The sequence below is a fragment of the Mobula birostris genome, chromosome 24, assembly GCF_030028105.1.
Source record: "Mobula birostris isolate sMobBir1 chromosome 24, sMobBir1.hap1, whole genome shotgun sequence".
NCBI classification, from domain to species: Eukaryota; Metazoa; Chordata; class Chondrichthyes; order Myliobatiformes; family Myliobatidae; genus Mobula; species Mobula birostris.
Genome location: NC_092393.1, coordinates 20,931,921 through 20,952,679, shown reverse-complemented (window position 1 = coordinate 20,952,679; position 20,759 = coordinate 20,931,921). Strand labels below are relative to the sequence as shown.

At 41.7% G+C, this 20,759-nt stretch overlaps 1 protein-coding gene across 1 annotated transcript in view; it reads right to left on the bottom strand.

Moving 5' to 3' along the window:
• Positions 1-20,759, bottom strand: part of dnah9 (dynein, axonemal, heavy chain 9) — a 586,329-nt gene that overhangs the window by 481,944 nt on the left and 83,626 nt on the right. The window contains exons 23-25 of the mRNA XM_072242702.1: positions 7,802-7,954; positions 5,741-5,866; positions 4,727-4,966 (exon numbers count right to left, since the gene is read on the bottom strand). Of these exons, the coding sequence (XP_072098803.1) occupies positions 4,727-4,966; positions 5,741-5,866; positions 7,802-7,954 (519 nt within the window). The remainder of the gene's footprint in view (positions 1-4,726; positions 4,967-5,740; positions 5,867-7,801; positions 7,955-20,759) is intronic.

Sequence of the window (20,759 nt, the reverse complement as noted above, 5' to 3'; positions counted from 1 at the left end):
TTCATTTTGATGACCTCTGGCCATTTGGAATGTGCATCAATAGCGATTAAAATGATGGAGTCCATGAATGGTGCAGCACTCATTGCCATGCTGATGAGGGCCACTCCCATGGATGGAGAGGGGCTTGTGGTGGTGTGTTCTGGATCTTTTGACATTCAGAGCAGTTCTTGGTCAAGTCCTCAATCTGTTTATCGATTCCTGGCAACCACACATAGGTACGGGCAAAACTTTTCATCTTCACGGTACCCAGGTGCCCCTTGTGCAGTTCCTCCAGCACCCTGCTGCGTAGCTTGGGAGGAATCACAACTCGTGAACTATACATTAGTGTTCCCCAACACACTGACAACTGCTCCTTCCCTGCTGAGAAGGCTGGAAAGTGTGTTACCATGCGCTGGCCATCCCTTTACCATGATGTCATACACTTTTGACAACATAGGGTCATTGCGTGTTTCTCTTTCAATGAGGCTGTTTTCACTGGTAATTGTTCAACAATTGTTGTGTGAAAGACCTCTGCTGAATCCATTTGTGTAGTTATCTCTGAAGACAGCAGTGGTAAGCATGACAAACCACCTGCGTTGCCATGTTGCTTGGTCCCCTTGTGTTCAATGTCATATATATGACCTTGTAAGAAACGAGACCATCACTGCAGCCTTTGTGCTGTAATCACTGGAATGCCTTTTCTTGGGCTGCAGACTGACACAAGAGGCTGATGGTCAGTCAACAGTGTAAACCTTTGACCATACAGGTAGTGACTAAATTTCTTGACTCCCCACACGAGGCTTAGGCTCTGTCAATCTGTGCACTGTTGCGTTCAGCTGAAGTTAGTGTTCTTGAGGCAAAGGCTATTGGTCTTTCTGAGCCATCTGGAAACTTGTGCGATAACACAGCTCCTATCCCATGGGGCGAGGCATCACAAGCTAGTCGGATTGGTAAGGAGGGGTCAAAGTGTGTGAGCACCCCTTCTGAAGTTGAGTCTTTTACTTTCTTGAAACGCTTTCTCACAGCTCTCAGTCCACTTCCATTGTGTCCCTGTCTGTAATAGTGCATTTAGTGGGTGTAGGACCGTGGATAGGTGAGGCAGGAACTTGTGGTAATAGGTCACTAGTCCAAGATAAGCTCTCAGCTGAGACACATTTTCAGGTGGTGGTGCCTTAAGCACCGCTTCTATCTTGTCTTGAGAAATGTGTAAGCTATTCTTGTTGACAACATACTCACAGTATGAGATTTCCTTTTTGAAAAACTTACATTTCTGTCGATTAGCTCTGAGCCCATATTCTTGTAACCTGGTGAGTACTTGTTCAAGGTTAGAAGGGTGTTCATCATCATCTTTGCTGGTGACAATGATGTCATCCAGGTAACACTGAGTCCCTGGAATCCCCTGCAGGACCTGGTCCATTGCCCTTTGCCAGATTGCAGGAGCTGAAGCTATCCCAAACACGAACCTGTTATTCTGGTAAAGTCCTTTGTGTGTATTTATTGTCAGGTATTTCTTGGATGCTGCACTGATTTCCATTTGGAGATAAGTCTGGGCCAGTTCAATTTTTGTGAAATGTGCCCCTCCTGACAGGGATGCAAAAATGTCTCAGTACGAGGTAGAGGATACCGTACTGTGTGGAGAACTGGGTTCACAGTTACTTTAAAGTCACCACATATGCGCACCTTGCTTGGTTTTCCTGGTTTTGTGCTGGAGGCTTTCTTCATCACCAGAAAAATAGGCGTGGCCCATTCACTCCAATCCACCTTTGACAGGGACCCCAGTCTGCTCCAGATTTTTCAGCTCTACCTCTACTGTCGGATGGATGCATATGGCACTGGTCTGGCTTTGTAAAATTTTGGACATGCATTTTCCTCAGTCTTTGCCTTCAAGCCCTGAAATGTTCCTATTCCTTTCATGAACAATTCCTCAGAGTCAGCAAGTATTTGTGACAGTCTTTCAGATGTAGCCTTGCTGCCCTCCTTTGCTGACACATCTAGTGCCTTGATGGTGTGCCAATCCAACTGGATTTTCCTGAGCCATTCACCTCCCAGCAACAGTGGTCCTCCATTTTTCAGTACATAGAGGTTCACCTGATGTGTTTTGTCTCCGTAGGTCACTGTCACTTTAATTTTACCTTTGGGATGCACTTTCTGTCCTGTGTAAGTCTTTAGCAGTAGTTTAGTTTGCTTCAGAAGTATGTGAGAAAACAGTTGTTTGTAGTTGTGTGCAGAGATCACTGTTAAAGCTGAGTCTGTGTCCAACTCCATTTTCGGTCTCACGCCTGCCACTTGTGTCTCTTTCATGCTGTGAAGTTGCAGACAAGACAATTCACTTTTGGCTGAGTCGTTTTCATTTTGTGTACATTGTTGTATTTTCCTTTCTGGGGTTTCTTGTTTCTCTGTATTTTGACCTTTTTCTGCTGCTTACTAGCTTTGCATACTCTGCCAGTGTGGCCCTGTTTGCCACAGTTTCGGCATTCTTTGTCTTTAAACCAACAGTCCTCAGGGTCATGTGACATGTTCCCACAATGGTAACATTTCTTTCTTTCATTTCTGTTCAGTGACATTTTATTTGTAGCATATTCCAGAGATTTTTGTTGTATCTCTGAAGCACCCCGTGCTGCTGTTTCCACTGATATTGCAATGTTCAGTGCCTTCTCGAATGTAAGGTCTTTTTCATCCTGGCGCCGCTTCTGTGTGGTTTCACACTGCATGCCACACACTAACCCGTCCCTCAATGCATCCAATAGACAAGCTCCAAATTAACAATGTTCTGATAATTTGCGCAATTCAGCATAATATTCATAAATGCGTTCATTTTTGCTCTGATTCCATTTGTGCAATTTAAATCTTTCAGCAATGACCAGTGGTTTAGGGTTTAAATGCTGTTGGAGAGTGTCTACCATTTGCTTGAACGTTTTCACAGCTGGCTTTTCAGGGGATAACAAGCTCCGCAGCAGCCCGTATGTTTTTGCTCCCATAACACTGAGTAAGAAGCTGGCTTTCTTTTCATCATTAATACCATTAGCATCACAATATAACTCCACTCTTTCAATGTAAATTACCCAGTTTTCAATGCCACTATCAAATGCTGTAATGGTTCCAATCATCACCATCTTTAGTTATGTTATTTTAATTACGTTTTTTCCTTGTTTTCTTTTTAGTTAGCTTCTTGCAGTAACTGCACATTCCACTTGACTCATGTGTCCTTTTTGCTAGCGCAACGTGTGCACTCCATCTAGATGTGTGTGTCGCTCCTTTTCATCTCCCTTCTCTCTCTTCTCCTCCAAGTGTTGTTATCAGCTAAAACAACGGCAACAAGACAGTGTCCAGAGAGGAGGTACAGCAGCTGGTAGAATGGTGCGAGCACAGAAACTTCAGTCTTATTGTAGACAAGACCAAAGAGGTAGTTCTGGACTTCAGGAAGGTGCTGGCTGACCACTCCTCACTACACATAAATGACCCCTCTGTGGAGAGAATTAGGAGCACCAAGTTTCTTGGAGTGCACATAATGGATGATATCACTTGGTGCCTCTTTGGTCAAGAAAGTGCAGCAACATCTCCATTCCCTGAGGAGATTCAAGCAAGTGAGGTTCCTCCCACACAGCCAATTTTTACTAGAATACCACTGAGAGTGTCCTGACCAACTGCATCACCATCTGGTACAGGAATTGCTAGGCATCTGACCACAAGTACCTACAAATGATTGTGTGGACTACAGAGAGGAACATCAGGGTCTCTCTTCCACCCATCAGAGATATTTATCAAGAGCACTGCATATTCAGGGCCCTTAGCATTGTCAGTGATCCCTCCCATCTATCCAACAATCTCTTTGACCACTTACTATCGGGTAGGAGGTACCATAGCATTAGAACAAGAACTGTTAGGATGGAAAACAGCATCCTTCCCCAGGCAGCAAGACTACTGAGCTCCTTGCTAACATCCAGGTCTCATAACTATGAAGTACCAGTAGCATTATACTGGTTACTTTTTAAACTTGTGTCATGTTATCTGTTAATTTATTTATGGTAATGTTACTTAGCGTTGTGCACCTTTGTCCGGAGGAATGTTGCTTCATTGTGGTATACTTGTGTATGGTTGAATGACAATAAACTGAACTTGAACTCCTCTTGCTATGCCATCCAGATATTCAAGCTCCAAGTAATAGATGACTTGACCTAATCTTTCTCCCAAAATGTCCTACCTCACATTTATCTGTGTTGAGGAATTATTTGTCAATCATTACCCTGCTCTGTACATTTTTATGTAATTTTTGTTCCATCCTCCTCAGGATTGATTTTACCATGCACCCCACCACCAAATCTCCAAGGTCTAAGCCATGGATGTAAACTGTGAACACAAAATTTCAATGTGAAAAAAGAAAGTCATAAGTGATATATCATAATAGAAATTATATCTGATAGCGGCATTCAACATCTTTTCTGCTGGCTTACAAACTTCTTGGTACAAGCTAACTAGGTATAATTTTGAATTGGGCAGAGTGGTGTATGGATAATACAAAATTTCTCACATTAAAATTTCAGTGCTTTTGCTTCAATAAAAGTCAATGGAATTGAAAATCATAAAAGGTGTATAATAATTCTGTTAAAGCAATGGGTTGAAATGCCTAAAAAGCTTCAAAATTATAGGAAAAGCATCAACTTAAAATGCACAATGTAAAATGTGAAGAGAGACATTGCAATGAAATAGGATTAGATGGTCAATATCTCATTATATTTGGTGCACCAACCTTCTGAGCAATTATCTTTGCAACAACATCTCGTGCATGGACATCGATGGTACAGATGGTCATGATCTTCTGCCGATCCCCCTTCGAGAGCTGACCAATTAGCATGGTGATAAGTGTATTCAGCTGGTTAACTTGCTTTTTGTAATAGTCCTTAATGGCGTTTTCATACCCTTCTTCCAGTCTGGCAAAGGAAATCCCAACCTCTGTAGTCCACCAAATCTGAGTGCAAGTAAGTGCTACCTGGTTCAAGAAAAGCAGGCTCAACGTAAAGTGAATTGTCTCACAAATATTAATAAACAGATTATTTTGCATACAAATAGAAGATTCATCAAGTTGTCTACTATTAAAAAGGAAGAAATGAACGATACAAAAATGAAAAACAAAAAAACTGCAAATGCTCGGAACCTGAAACCAAAGCGCTAGAAGCAGACAGCAGGTCAGACAGGATGCATGGAAGTAGAAATGTAATTAGGATAAAAAGATTGAGAGTGATTTGAGCCATGTGTGGGAAAATGGAGCTAGCTCGAGTTGGCAATTTGGTTGACATGGATAAGTTGGGCTGGAGGGTCTGTTTCCATTCTATGTAGCTCTGTAATTTGAACATTTTAGATCCAAGACCTTTCATCAGACAAATACAGTCTACAACTTTAAAAAGAAACCCAGAGTTTAGCAACCAGATTAAGATTAACAATATAAATATAATATAGCTCTGGTGACCTTTGAACTGTGTTTTTTTTACTTTGCCAACACAGGGGAACCAAAGAGAGATGGATTCATTTTATATCAACTAAATGTAACACATCTCTTGTACGAAGGATGAAATTAGCTGGTGAATGCTGCTAAACAGTGTCAAATTATTTTCTTCTCTGGTTTCTAGGTGATAAAGACAAAATCCATTCCACGTAATAGTGCCATGGAACCCGATCACTGTTGGCTGCTGGAAATATATCAAATGATTAAAATACAAGCAAGAGACTAGTGATAAAGCCAGATTTGTTGTTTGTTCTGGCCTACCTGAGCTGGATAATCAAACAGCCACTGATCTCTTGGCTTCTCTTCATAAGCCACAACAGCCTCAGTCATTTCATGCCTCACAGTATCTTTCATGGTTTCAAGCACGCGATTCAACCAAGTCTCAACCTTGAACAGTAAGTAAATAATGTCTTCATCATTATGACACATACAGGACCACAATCTTAGAAACTAAATATATTACCTTAAACAAATTTGAAACCCAAGGTATATATTTGGTAAAAATTAGTAGTTATCAAAAACAGTAATTTGGCATGTTTAAACCTCCAGTTTTGTCCAATATAGTTTGCAAATCCCACCAAACTCACAGCTTCAGCTATTCAGTCATTCCACCTATGGATGTGAACAAATTACACTTGTTCCCTAACAGCTCTGCTATGTTGTCTAATTAACCTCTGTTTCCCCTTCCACAAAACACACAACTGCAACATAAGCTTGGCCAAGTAAGAGGCTCTGACAGAATTTACAATTCATAATTTAAAAGTGAAACAATAAAAAATTAGCATGTGTTTATAACGCTTGCAAAATACACCAACATCCTGGAGATGGGACATCACACACCTCAATACAAAGCCACACCCAAAGGCATAAAAGGAAAGTATCAACAGTAATTTAGTAAAGTGAAAAGGAATTGGTAAAGCATAAGTTACATTGATGAATCAGGCCTAAAATAATGACATATATTTTATTTTAAAACTTATGTATGCCCAAATTGGAAGGGAAAAAAATTTCCAAGAGGAAAATAAAGAGGTTAACTTCAAACACAACAAAGTCTTTACTTTCTTGATCTGATGTATAAACACAAGTTTAACATGCACCAAGGTACAGTTATAATATTTCCATTGATGATGATCTCTGCCCTTCACAATGCCTCAGGCCTGCTTTAGGATGAAGTAAGGAGGACTACGAATTTTAGCTACTCCCAGGCTGCAGTCTGCTCCCCTCAGGAATGTGAAATGCTGGACCCTAGCAACAGCTCTTCCTTGGATCCACAATACACTGCAGCAGTTCATGAAATCATTCCCCACTCTCCTACAAAAGCCCCAACCACAAAAATGTCATTTTAGATCTACAGTTGCATACTGAAAAGCGGGTCATTAATAATCTGCAGAGTGATCACAAGACTCGTAAGTGACGGACTTCAATCTGAAAATAGAAACTTAAATCTAAATAACACAAACTGTTAAAAGTATGAAGTGTAAGTTGGCCACAGTAGTTCGGACATTGGAGTAAATGTTTGGCAGTAAAAACATTGGAAACAAGAATTAATTGCAGGACAAATTTATATCTATTAAAAACACAAAAACAACTATAAAAGTGATCAGATTTGGCTGCAAGGTAAGTTCTAGTGTTAGAATTGAGTTAGATTAATTAGAATAACAATCATTACAATTCTAGATGAAAGTCCAGAATAAGGGTAATTTTCAAAACAAATGGTAAACCACTGAAGACTGAAATGAGGAAAATGTCTACAATCAAATGAAGGTGAATCTTTGGAATTCTCTACTGTGGAGTTTTAGAGACTCAAACCATTTTTAACTGAGGTGGATATTACAGGAATCAAGCAATATGGAAATGAAAGGAAAATGTTGCCAAGTAGAGTATTCGTCATGGTCTTAGCGAATGGTGGATCACACTCAAGGGGTTTTCTCTTGCTCCTATTTTTTTACGTTTCTAAGATGATTCTTATAATATTGTCGAAAAGAATAAAGGACCTGAGGAATGAGGACATTTCAAACCAGCAAATGATGATCACATGAGAACAGGAAGGGGAGGATCCAGAACAGATTCATCGTAAGTTTTCTGGCATTGAACAAATGGAGATAGGAAAGTCTATGCTTATTTCTCTGGAGCAGAAAAAATAGCCTAGACAGATCTTTACAGAGGTATAGATAATTATGAGTGTAGAAAAAGTTGGCAGATAGTTTCAATCAGATGACCACACCCACTTTGCAATTCTCAAGTAGTCTTGCATCCAAGGTTACATTTTCACTTATTAACACATTTGAATAGCTTCAGCAGACACAGACATGCTTTTCCTACCTGCCCATTGCAGTCACATGGCTCTTTGAAGTTTACGTATTCATCCTCCTTACTGTACATCCCCAAGGCCATTTTAGTTGGCTTATTATCACCCTCTGTCTGGAATTTCATGCTGGCCATGTTGTCAAATAGTTTAGACAAATGACGTTGAACCTACAATTGGAATGATTCAAAAATGGTTCACATTTCTTCAACAAATATCTTGAAACTAATCCAAAAGTTCTGCTTTCCACCGAGAACTGTGAAATGTTCTACAGCTGTTTTATTTATTTATTTATTTGTTTGTTTATTGAGATACACTGCGGAATAGCCCTGACAGCCCTTTGAGCCATGCTGCCCAGCAATTTCCCAATTTAATAATGGGACAATTTACAATGACCAATTACCCTAGCAACCAGTATGTCTTTGGACTGTGTGAGGAAACTCACGTGGTTACATGGAGAATGTGCAAACTCTTTACAGGCAGCAGGAGGAATTGAATCCGTGTTGCCTATCCTATAACGTTATAATCTTTCCACTGAATCTACACCAGTCTGGAAATGTATAGAAACGTTTCCTTCATCGTATCTGTTCAATATTGTTAAACCCTGCTTCCAATAGACACTTCAATGATATCAGTTCAGTGGAAATAAAGCAAAACATATGCCTGCTACTTTAATAAACAGAGGACAAATTCTGACTTAAATCTTTAGATTTGTACAAGGGGTGAATGATAAGTTCGTGACCTAAGGTAGAAGGAGTCAATTTTAGAAAACCTAGCACATTTATTTTTCAACACAGTCCTCTCCTACATGTACACACTTAGTCCAGCGGTCGTGGAGCATACAGATCCCTTCTTTGTAGAAGTGGTCCACAGCAGGGATGATTGATAAGTTCGTGGCCTAAGGTAGAAGGAGATGAGTTATTAACTTCAAACTTTCTGCATTATCACTCAAAGAGTTGAACTGCACGTGCATGTAACGAGAGCGTCTTGGACCTCCAGGTGGTCCACAGCAGGGGTGATTGATAAGTTCGTGGCCTTGGGTAGAAGCAGATGAGTTATATAACTCTTGTTACATACATGTGCAGTTCAACTCTGAGTGAAAATGCAGAAAGTTTAAAGTTAACAACTCATCTCCTTCTATCTTAGGCCACAAACTTATCAATTATCCCTGCTCTGGACCAGTTTTAGAGGTCCAAGCCGCCAACTTCTACACAGAAGGGATCCGTATGCTCCACGACCGCTAGACTAAGTGTGTAAATGTAGGAAAAATAAACGTGCTAGGTTCTCTAAAATTGACTCCTTCTATCTTAGGCCACAAAGTTATCAATCACCCCTCGTAAAATATACCCTATATCTACAAGTTATTTCTTCCAAAATTTATTCATCATCCTGACAGTAATATAGGAAGCTTGACAAAAAACAAAAACAATTCTCAATACAATGAAGTTTACAAAGTTTCCATTTATTCATTTTTCTGGATATAGGACTCATACTCCATCTGAAATTACCATTAAAGGGTAGTGGTAAGCTGCCTTCTTGAATCACAGCAATCCTGACAGCAAAGGTACTCCTATAGTGCCCAGGATCCTTACTCAGTGATGATGCAATGTGAACTTCCAAGTCAGGATTACATTATATATGACTCGGATGTGTTGCCTGTTACCCGTGATACCCGCAGCTGAATTCAAAGTTTAGGATGTGATACTGGAGCAGTTTAGGTGCGTGACTGCAGGGCTCTTTTCAGGTGCTACACACCTAACAAGGTGCAACTATGATGTGCTGGTGCTGGAGAGAATGAACGCCTAGGATGGTGGACTGAATGCAAATCAAGTGAGTTGTTTTGTATGAGAACTGCTCAAGATGCATTTGACTAGGCAAGGAGAGAATATTCTGTTACACTCCTGGCTCGTGCCTAAGAGGTGGTAAAGATGCTCTGGAGTATCTGGTGGTGAGTTATTCATGACAGGATAGTTTTCTAGTGACTCTATTTATGTAGCTGATCCAGCTTGGTTTCCATCTAATAGGGTGCTGATGATGCAGACTCATCAATGATAATGGTACTGAAACTGAAGAGTAAATAATTAGGTTTACTTTTGTTGGAAATAGTCATCGTTGTCAATTTTGTGGCCTAAATGTGACGCCTATGTGTTATTTCTCCGTGCAAACACAAACTATTCCAACTGCTGAGCAGTAGCAAATGGAAATGAATATTGTTCAATTAGCAAAGAAATCTACAGCACATTACAGGCCCTTCAGCCCACAATGTAGTGCCGACCATGTAACCTACTCTACAAACTGCCTAGAATTTCCCTACTGCATAGCCCTCTATTTTTCTAAGCTCCTTATACCTATCGAAGAGTCTATTAAAAGACCCTATTGTATCGTCCTGTACCACCGTCAATGGCAGTGCATTCCACACACCCACCACTCTCTGTGTGAAAAACTTACCTCTGCCATCCCCCTTGTACCCACTTCCAAGCACCTTAAAACTACGCCCCCTTTTTTCCCATTTCAGCCCTGGGAAAAAAGCCTTTGGCTAACCACATGATCAATGCCTCTCATCATCTTGTACACCTCTATCAGGTCACCTCTCATTCTCCGTTGTTACAAGGAGAAAAGGGCAAGTTCACTCAACCTTTTCTCATAAGGCATACTCTCCAATCCAGACAAAATGCTTGTAAATCTCCTCTGCACTCTCTCTATAGTATTCACATTCTTCCTGTAGTGAAGTGACCAGAAATGAATATAAGTGGTCTTATATAACTTTAACATTCCTTGTTAGGTCGCATCTGGAATTTCCAGTTGGCGGACGGTTTCCCTCCACGCCGCTCTGTCCCAGCACTTGTCCACAACATCCCTAGTCTTGTCCAGCTTGGTCCAATCCTTGATGTTATCCAGCCACGTTGTTCTTTGCCTTCTTCTTCCTTACTTTCCCCCCATCCTTCCGTATAGCAAGTCCAACAAGATGTTATCTCTCCGTGTAACGTGTCCACAATAAGCAACTTTTAACTTCGTAATATTCTCCAGCAGTATCTGTAGTCTAGCAACACACATCAAAGTTGCTGGTGAAAGCAGCAGGCCAGGCAGCATTTCTAGGAAGAGGTGCAGTTGACGTTTCAGGCTGAGACCCTTCGTCAGGACTAACTGAAGGAAGAGTGAGTAAAGGATTTGAAAGTTGGAGGGGGAGGGGGAGATCCAAAATGATAGGAGAAGACAGGAGGGGGAGGGATGGAGCCAAGAGCTGGACAGATGATTGGCAAAAGGGATAAGAGAGGATCATGGGATAGGGGGTCCAGGGAGAAAAACAAGGGGGGGGGGGAACCCAGAGGATGGGCAAGAGGTATAGTCAGAAGGACAAAGGGAGAAAAAGGAGAGTGAGAGAAAGAATGTATGTATAAAAATAAATAACAGATGGGGTACAAGGGGGCGGTGGGGCATTAGCAGAAGTTAGAGAAGTCAATGTTCATGCCATCAGGTTGGAGGCTACCCAGATGGAATATAAGGTGTTGTTCCTCCAACCTGAGTGTGGCTTCATCTTTACAGTAGAGGAGGCCGTGGATAGACATGTCAGAATGGGAATGGGATGTGGAATTAAAATGTGTGGCCACTGGGAGATCCTGCTTTTTCCGGCGAACAGAGCGTAGGTGTTCAGCAAAGTGGTCTCCCAGTCTGCGTCGGGTCTCGCCAATATATAGAAGGCCACATCGGGAGCACCGGACGCAGTATGTCACCCCAACCGACTCACAGGTGAAGTGTCGCCTTACCTGGAGGACTGTCTGGGGCCCTGAATGATGGTGAGGGAGGAAGTGTAAGGGCATGTGTAGCACTTGTTCCGCTTACAAGGATAAGTGTCAGGAGGGAGATCAGTGGGGAGGGATGGGGGGGACGAATGGACAAGCGAGTCATGTAGGGAGCGATCCCTGCGGAAAGCAGAGAGAAGGAGGAGGGAAAGATGTGCTTAGTGGTGGGATCCCGTTGGAGGTGGTGGAAGTTACGGAGGGGAAAAGCACATCTTTCCCTCCCCCTCTCTCTGCTTTCCACAGGAATCGCTCCCTACGCAACTCCCTTGTCCATTCGTACCGCCCATCCCGCCCCACTGATATCCCTCCTGGCACTTATCCTTGTAAGCGGAACAAGTGCTACACATGCCCTTACACTTCCTCCCTCACCACCATTCAGGGCATTCCACATCCCATTCCCATTCTGAAATGTCTATTCACTGCCTCCTCTATTGTAAAGATGAAGCTACACTCAGGTTGGAGGAACAACACCTTATATTCCATCAGGGTAGCCTCCAACCTGATGGCATGAACATTGACTTCTCTAACTTCCACTAAGGCCCCACCTCCCTCCGTACCCCATCCGTTATTTATTTTTATACACACATTCTTTCTCTCACTCTCCTTTTCCCCCCTCTGACTATACCCCTTGCCCATCCTCTGGGTTCCCCCCCTACTTGTTTTTCTCCCCGGACCTCCTGTCCCATGATCCTCTCCTATCCCCTTTGCCAATCACCTGTTCAGCTCTTGGCTGCATCCCTCCCCCTCCTGTCTTCTCCTATCATTTTGGATCTGCTCCTCCCCCTTCAACTTTCTAATCTCTTACTAACTCTTCCTTCAGTTAGTCCTGACGAAAGGTCTCAGCCTGAAACGTCGACTGTACCTCTTCCTAGAGATGCTGCCTGGCCTGCTGCGTTCACCAGCAACTTTGATGTGTGTTGCTTGAATTTCCAGCATCTGCAGAATTCCTGTTGTTTGAGTATCTGTGGTCTATCAACTTCAGACAAAACCCTCTCATTTGAAACTTTCTCTACCCAGCTGATCTTCAACATTTGTCGATAGCACCACATTTCAAAAGCATTAATTCGTTTCATGTCATCTTTCTTCAGGGTCCATGTTTCTGATCCATACCTCAGCACTGACCATACGTAACACTCGAGGAAGTGAATTCTACTTTGGATGTCTACCTTCCGATTGCATAGTAGATCTTGTAGCTTCATGAACTGGGTCTTAGCCATACCTATTCTCCTTCTGATCTCAACTTCACATCTCCCGGCATCTGTCAGACAACTGCCAAGATACTCAAACTTTCGCACCTGTTCAATGTCTTGTCCATTCACTTGTAATGATACCATCATGAGTGAGTCTTTAGTGTTTGTTTTGCTTACCACGATCGATTTTGTTTTCTTAGGGTTGATTTTTAGTCCATAGTCAAGGCTTTTCTCATTCACTTTATTCAACATAATTTGCAGTTCGCATTCGCTGTCAGCTAACAACGTGGTGTCATCTGCATACCTGATGTTATCCACCTTCCGGCCTCCAATTGGAATACCTGTCTTCTGATGGTCGCATTCCCAAAAAATCCATTCTCCGTAGAGGTTGAACAAATCCGGTGAGCCAACACAGCCTTGCCTTACGCCTCATTTAATACATGCCCATGGTGATAGCTCATTTTCTACCCTGACCGCCGCTTTCTGTTTCCAATATAAGTTCCTTATTAACTGCACTTCTCCCATCCCAGATCGTATTTGTTCAGCACCTCTATTACTTTCTCGTGTCTTTATTAAAAGCCTTTCCATAGTCAATAAAGCATAAGTAGATGGTCTTTTGTGCCTCAATGCATCTCTCCGTGATGTTTCTCATCACAAATATTCCTTCTCTTGTTCCTGAGCCTTTACGAAAACCAAACTGTGTCTCTCCAGTTTCATCGCTGATTGTACCTCCCATTCTGCCGAACGCTACTTTCAACAGTAGCTTGACGCAGTGAGACATTAAGCTTATCGTCCTGTGTTCGTTACATTTTATCGTTCTTGGCTTTTTTGGTAAGGCGATAAATAACAATTTGAGAAAGTCCTCCAGAAGATTTCCTGTCATATAACAGTTGTTTAATATCGCTAAAAGGTTTGTTTTTCCCTTCGGACCAAGTGATTTCAGAATTTCAGTGGAAATCTTATCTTCACTGGCCGCCTTTCTGACTTTTGGACTCCAAATCACAATTTCTATCTCTGACATCGATATTTTAGGTTGATTAGGCATTTGATTTAATTCTGTAAATCCTCAATCCTGCTATCTTCAAATAATTCTGAGATGTACTTTAACGTTACCTCATGCCAAACATTCTCACTTCTCACCTTATTTGGAAAGAAGATTTATTATGAATAGGAAGGTTTTAGAGGGATATCAGCCAAACAAGAGCAAAAGGGAATAGTTTAGATGGGCACCCTGGTTGGCATAGACAAATCCAGCCAATGGACATAACTGTTCTGTATTCCTCTATGACTCTAAAATCAATGATGAAGCAGCAGAAGATTGCTGTGCCTTGGCTGCTGCCCTGAAGAACTCCTGCAGGAATGTACTAGGGTTGGATTGTTTGACCTCCAGCAATCACAACCCAATGATTGGTGTATTTTCCCTTGATGCCCTCTGACTTCAGTTTTACTAGGGCTCATTATACCACTTTCAATCAGTTTGGCACTGAGGTCAAGGACAGTCACTCCCAACTAACCCCTGGAATTCAGATTTGATCCATTTGAGATCAATATTGTGATGATGTAAAGAGCAGAACAATCTTAACAAAACCAAAACTTCAGCACCAGTGAGTAGGTTATTGGTGATTAATGCAATTCAATAACAATGTCAATAACATACTCAATACACTGCTAATAATCAAATATAGATTGATTGAGTATTAACTAGTTAAATTGAATTGTTCCTGCTTATTTGTCATCAGGAAACACCTGGAAGTTATTGGCATTGTCAGGTGGATGCCAGTATTGTAAAAGAACTGAAACAGCTCAGCTGATCACAAATCTTCAATACAGTCTGGGATGTTGTCTAGTAACACAGCATACCCACTGCCCTCAGCAATTTCTTGTGTCACTTCAACTGAGTCAAATTGACAGAGGACTGAGTTCTGTAATCGTGAGTATCCCAGGAGAAACCCAAGATCAATTGTCCACTCAGCAGTTCTGAAATAAGTCCATAAGCAGCTTACAGCTTTATTACCCAGAAATCTATTCTCAAAATTTAAGAAAGGATCAGCACCATTACTGTTATGTGTCTAACATCAGTGATTCCCAGAGTTTACAGATAAAGGACTGCAAATGACTGGTATGATATCTGCCATCTTAATTGTCTGATGAAAAGTTATGTTTGAGTAAAATGAGAGAAACTTTCCTAACCACTGATTAACCAGTGCAGCTTAAATCAATAACTTGGTAAACAAGAGATAAATCATACTGTAGACATATTATTCCAACTTAAATCTGCTCCTCTAATAAATATTAAAAAGCTCTGATGGCAGTACAAAGCTCAAAAAAAGTGATTAGTATTATTTTGTCGTGCTACTACGGAGGAGATAGGAAAGCACCTGGTCCAGAAATGATCTGATTATTTGCTAGATATCTCCCACATCAGTGAAAGATGAATGATAATGTTTCTTTTTTGTCTTATGTGCTCCAAAGCTCAGAAAAGATGAAAAGATCTCTCCTTTGTACTACTAAGTAATTTCATGTCATTCTACCGCGGAATATTAAGTTTGCAATTTGCAATAATTCATTCCTATATGAAATATATTTGCTTTTCACAGAGACAAATAGTTGTAAACATTTGTGTGCCATGAATACACTAATACAACTAGAAGTACAATTGTTGGCAATGAGTAATCAGGGTTTGCCTCCTTAGTTTGTTATTGTCATAAACATATTTATGCTTCGACTAAGGTCGATACCAAATAATCAATCCTTCTGAAAGACTAAATATTGGTATAACAATTATAAATATTTGCAACATTTTTGGTTCTTATTTTTAAATATTAAATCTACTTAAACCAGCTGCAACTGCAAATAAAAAGACTTGAGAGTATGCTAAATGGGTGAATTGCTGAATGCAACTCAATTGTACCAAGGGAGGAACTTGGACTTTTGCATAGTTGCCGACATTTGCTCAACATCATCCCCGACATAGTTAAGTGTTTGTTTCTCCGCACCATGAACGCAGCTGTCAAAAATGAATGGAAGCAAACTCAAAGAAAGAAGCTCACAAAGACACTGCAGATCTTTAGTCATAATTGTTAAATTCATGTGATGAATCATTCTTTAGAGTTCTGTGGTGTCCAGGAATAGTGAAGTTACACATCATACAGAACTACTAATCAGAATGCTCAGTCAGCAAACCAGAAACGGATCCCATGTGCATTTCCCAACCTCATTTACCCTACAGTAAAATGAATTAATTTTATAATATCAGTTTTAATATGAAATCAAAGTTCCAGAAAATTGTTAAAAATAGAAAAGCACAACTAAAAATCAGGAGTGAGATATGCCAACTAGTGGAGTGGTGCTGCAGCAACAACCTGGCACTCAACGTCAGTAAGATGAAAGAGCTGATTGTGGACTTCAGGAAGGGTAAGACGAAGGAACATATATCAATCCTCATAGAGGGATCAGAAGTGGAGGGAGTGAGCAGCTTCAAGTTCTTGGTTGTCAAGATTTCTGAGGATCTAACCTGGTCCCAACATATTGATGTAGTTATAAAGAAGGCGAGGCAGCAGCTATACTTCATTAGGAGTTTTAAGAGATTTGGTATGTTCAACAAATACACTCAAAACCTTCTATAGTTGTACCATGGAGAGCATTCTGACAGGCTGCATCACTGTCTGGTATGGAGCGGCTACTCCACAGGACCAAAAGAAGCTGCAGAAGGTTGTAAATCTAGTCAGCTCCATCTTGGGTACTAGCCTACAAAGTACCCAGGACATCTTTAGGGAGCGGTGTCTCAGAAAGGCAGCATCCATTATGAAGGACCTCCAGCACCCAGGGCATGCTCTTTTCTCACTGTTACCATCAGGTAGGAGGTACAGAAGCCTGAAGGGACACACTCAGCGATTCAGGAACAGCTTCTTCCCCTCTGGCATCTGATTCCTAAATGGACATTGAAGCTTTGGACAATGCCTCACTGTTTTTTAATATACAGTATTTCTGTTTTTGCACATTTTTAAAACCTACTCAATATACGTAATTGATTTACTTGTTTACTTATCATATTTTATTTTATTTATTATTTTTTCCTCTCTGCTAGATTATGTATTGCATTGAACTGCCGCTGCTAAGTTAACAAATTTCACATCGCATGCTGGTGATAATAAACCTGATTCTGAAATATAAATATAAATGGACACAGTGTTAGTAATTGGTGGCGGGGTGGAGATACATCTCTATCGAAAGAGGTGCAAGGTGCTCCTTCTCTCCACTATCCTGCCGATCATCCTTGGGCAAGGTGCTGTACTTGTTTAGCTCCACTAGCACGGTCCCCTGAAGCCATGAGAGCAGGTGGTGGATGGTCGTATGAACAGCTGGTACATATCACTAGTCCTGGTTATGCGACCTCTGAAGTGTATTGCTAATTGCTGGGGTCACCTGTATGTGAAGAAACTGTCCAGGAGGTGGCAATGACAAACAACTTTTGTAGAAAAAATTTCCAAGAGCAAACATAGTCATGGAAAAACCATGATCATCCATGTCATTTGACACGGCGCATAACCAACTAACAAGTGTTAGTAAATCAATTCCTCCCTGTCCTCTGATGCCTTCAGTAAATACGCCATAACAAAAACAAAAGCAAAAGCCTGAAGAAGCAGAAAAATGCAAGTATTTCACAGGGATCAGGAGGGCAGGTGATGAGCTGCCTTACTGATGCTTGTTATTTTAAGAATTACAAATTATGTAGAAAAAGTATTTACATTCAGAAAAACTTGCTTCCAAAATGCTTCTCAAAAAGTATTTAGAATGCAATGATTGTTAAATAACAAATGAAAAAAGTTTTTATATTATGTCGCATCTGGTTAAGTATGTTAGTGAATCAGAATTTGTCGGCTAAAGTTCGCTGGGCTAGAAGTTCCACGAACTTGAGATTGAAAGAGCCATTGTTTGTAGTTAATTAGCTCGAGATTTTTTAAAGTGAGTGGGTACTTTTAGCAGAGCCATTGTTGGAGTGGACAGGGTTAGATTGGGGACCTTGAGATTTCAACTCAATAGGCTAGCGTGAAGAGGTGGAGACTAATGTAACACGCTGTAAAGTTTCACTGCTAAGGCTAATGTAATGGCTTCTATGTAATGTTCCACTGTGAAGGTAATGCTTTCTCTGTAACAGCAATGTTTACGTTAAGGCTAGAGATAACAGGACTTAGGAATGTATGTTATCCAATGGGAGAACTGTTGTTCTTTCTTGTGTATCTGGGAGCCAGGTTTTTCACGGTATTTTGTCGGCGAGAGAAGAAGGAAAACACGAATGGAGAGACTCAGAAGATTACTGGACAGAGTGTACTGAGGAGTGAGGGTCCAAGAGCCAGCTACACTTGGTGGTTGATGGGAACAAATGAACAAGCAGTGAGCTCCAACGATGCACAATAGACTTTTTCCTTAAAATGGGCCCTTTTTCTTTTCTTTACTAACCCTTTACTCAGATTAAGATTTATAAAGTTCAATCATTTAATTGCATATGGTGTACTGTCTGACATTTTGCAGTGCAGATTTGTAAACCGGCAACACATCACGCAGCATCCACACAAACAAGATTTCTCAGTTTGGCGGGGCCAGAAGTTGTTTTCCCCGAGATGAACACGTGCTGGCTGAGCCTGAGAGTTACAATTGTCGGGGCTCGTCCGGGATTGATTCTGTTGGATGTTGCGTGATTGCCCTGAGCTTTGAACCAGTGGGCTGTGTGTTTAAATCTGTACTGGTATGGATGCTGCTGGGGTGAAGCAGATTTCTCAGTTGTTAGATGAGTGGCAATGCTCTGATGATGTAAAGGGACAGAGATTGGTTGAAAGTTTGAATCGGCAGGCTCAGGCCTTGTTTTAGTTCAGACTAGCGCTGACGTAATGGCAGTGGGACTGCCAGCATCTATCGGTACCCCAGGTGAGGCGGGGCCATGGCCTGTCCATACTGTCAGGGAGGAGGAGAAGGTAGCCAAGCGGGCTGAGTCACAAGTTGAGTTTCCCGTAGCTGGGCGTGGAGGCTTCAAAGACAGAGCTCTATCGTTTCTGAGGAGGCTCATAGGGGCCTGCAAGGAGAAAGCTGAGGAGAGTTTTCTGAGGACATTGTCTGTGCACCTGGTGTTTCGAGCTGCTTTTGAGGAACTGTGTGGCTACATTGGGCCGGATATCGAATTTAGACGAAGGACAGTGTGGTTCACCCAGTCGAAGCCAATGGGTGGTACGGCCCAGGGAATTAGCGAGAGTGGTGGGGACCCCCAACTTTCCCAGAATGCTTGAGGGTGAGACCCTCTTACTGGACGCTCTGGAAGACCTCAAGGGGGATGTCCCTGGCGCACCTGTTCCCGCTGACGGTAATGTCCAGTGTCCCTGTGAGACAAGCCCGGGAGAAACCATAGGAAAAAGGAGGAAAGTTGACAGAAAAGATAGAGGTGGTTACCACCTGGCCAAGACCCCAGACTGTGAGCACTCTGCACTCGTTCCTTGGGTTCTGTGGTACATGCTGCCTTTTGCTAACTCCCTATTGATTGAGGAAGAGACTCCCCCAGTGCCTGCAGGTTGGTAGAGGAGATTGTGGCAGAGTGTGACCCCAACTGTTTTGGGGAGATATATCACTGTTTTTTACACCTGGATTGGACTTTGTGTTTTGCAGGAAGGATTGGCAAATTATCTCAATGTCATGAGGATATGAGTGAATTCAGTGGGGGGAAGAGTGTAACACGCTGTAAGGTTTCACTGCTAAAGCTAATGTAATGGCTTTTATGTAATGTTCTACTGTTAAGGAAATGGTTTCTCTGTAGCAGCAATGTTTGGGTTATGGCCAGAGATAACAGAACTTTGGAATGTATGTTTTCCAATGGGAGAAATATTGTTCTTTCTTGAGTGTCTGGGAGTTAGGTTTACGTGGTTTTTTGTTGGCAAGAGAAGAAGGAGGAAGACGTAAATGAAGAGTCGGAAGACCAGCAAATGGAGTGGACAGAGGAGCGAGAGTCCGAAGGCTGACTAGGCTTGGAGGTCGATGGGAACAAATGAACAAACAGTGAGCTCCAATGATGCACAATAGAGCTTTTCCTTAAAATGGGCGCTTTTACTTTTTATTTTCTTTACTAACCCTTTATTCAGATTAGGATTTAAAAGTTCAATCATTTAATTGCATATGATGTACTGTCTGATATTTTGCGGTGCAGATCTGTAACTGGGCAACACATCACACAGCATCCACACAAACAAAATTTCTCAAGTTTGGTGGGGCCAGAAGTTGTTTTCCCCTAGACAACCATGGGCTGGCCAAGCCTGAGGGATACAATAAGATAAGCTTCTAGAGTTTGTTTATTTCTTTCCTTCTTATTGCACATTAAGAGTGGGAATGACAGTCAAGACAGTGGAATGCTCCTCTTGTGGGAAGACACGGAGATCCCCATTGTCCCTGATGACTACACATGCAAGATCTGCATCTAGCAGCAGCATTTGGCAGTAGCTGATTGTCTCTTTGACTGCAGGCCTGTGACTAGTGATGTGCCCGGGGATCAGTGCTGGGTCCATTGTTGTTTGTCATCTGTATCAACAATCTGGATGATAACGTGGTAAACTAGATCAGCAGATTTGCAGATGACACCTAGACTGGGGGGCACAGTAGACAGTACGGAAGACTATCAAAGTTTGCTGCAGGAACTGAACCAACTCGAAAAATGGGCAGAAAAATGGCAAATGGAATTTAATACAGAGGAGTGTGAGGTGTTGCACTCTGGGAGAATGTACCAGGTTGGGACTTGCACAGTGATTGGAAGGACACTGAAGAGTGCTCTAGAACAGAGGGATCAGGGAATATAGATCCATAATTCCTTGAAAGTGGTGTCACAAGTACTGTAGATAAAATTGTAAAGAGAGCTTTGAGCATACTGGCTTTAATAAATTCGAGCACTGAGTATAGGATTTGGGATGTTATGTTGAAGCTATATAAGACTTTAGTGAGGAAAATTTGAA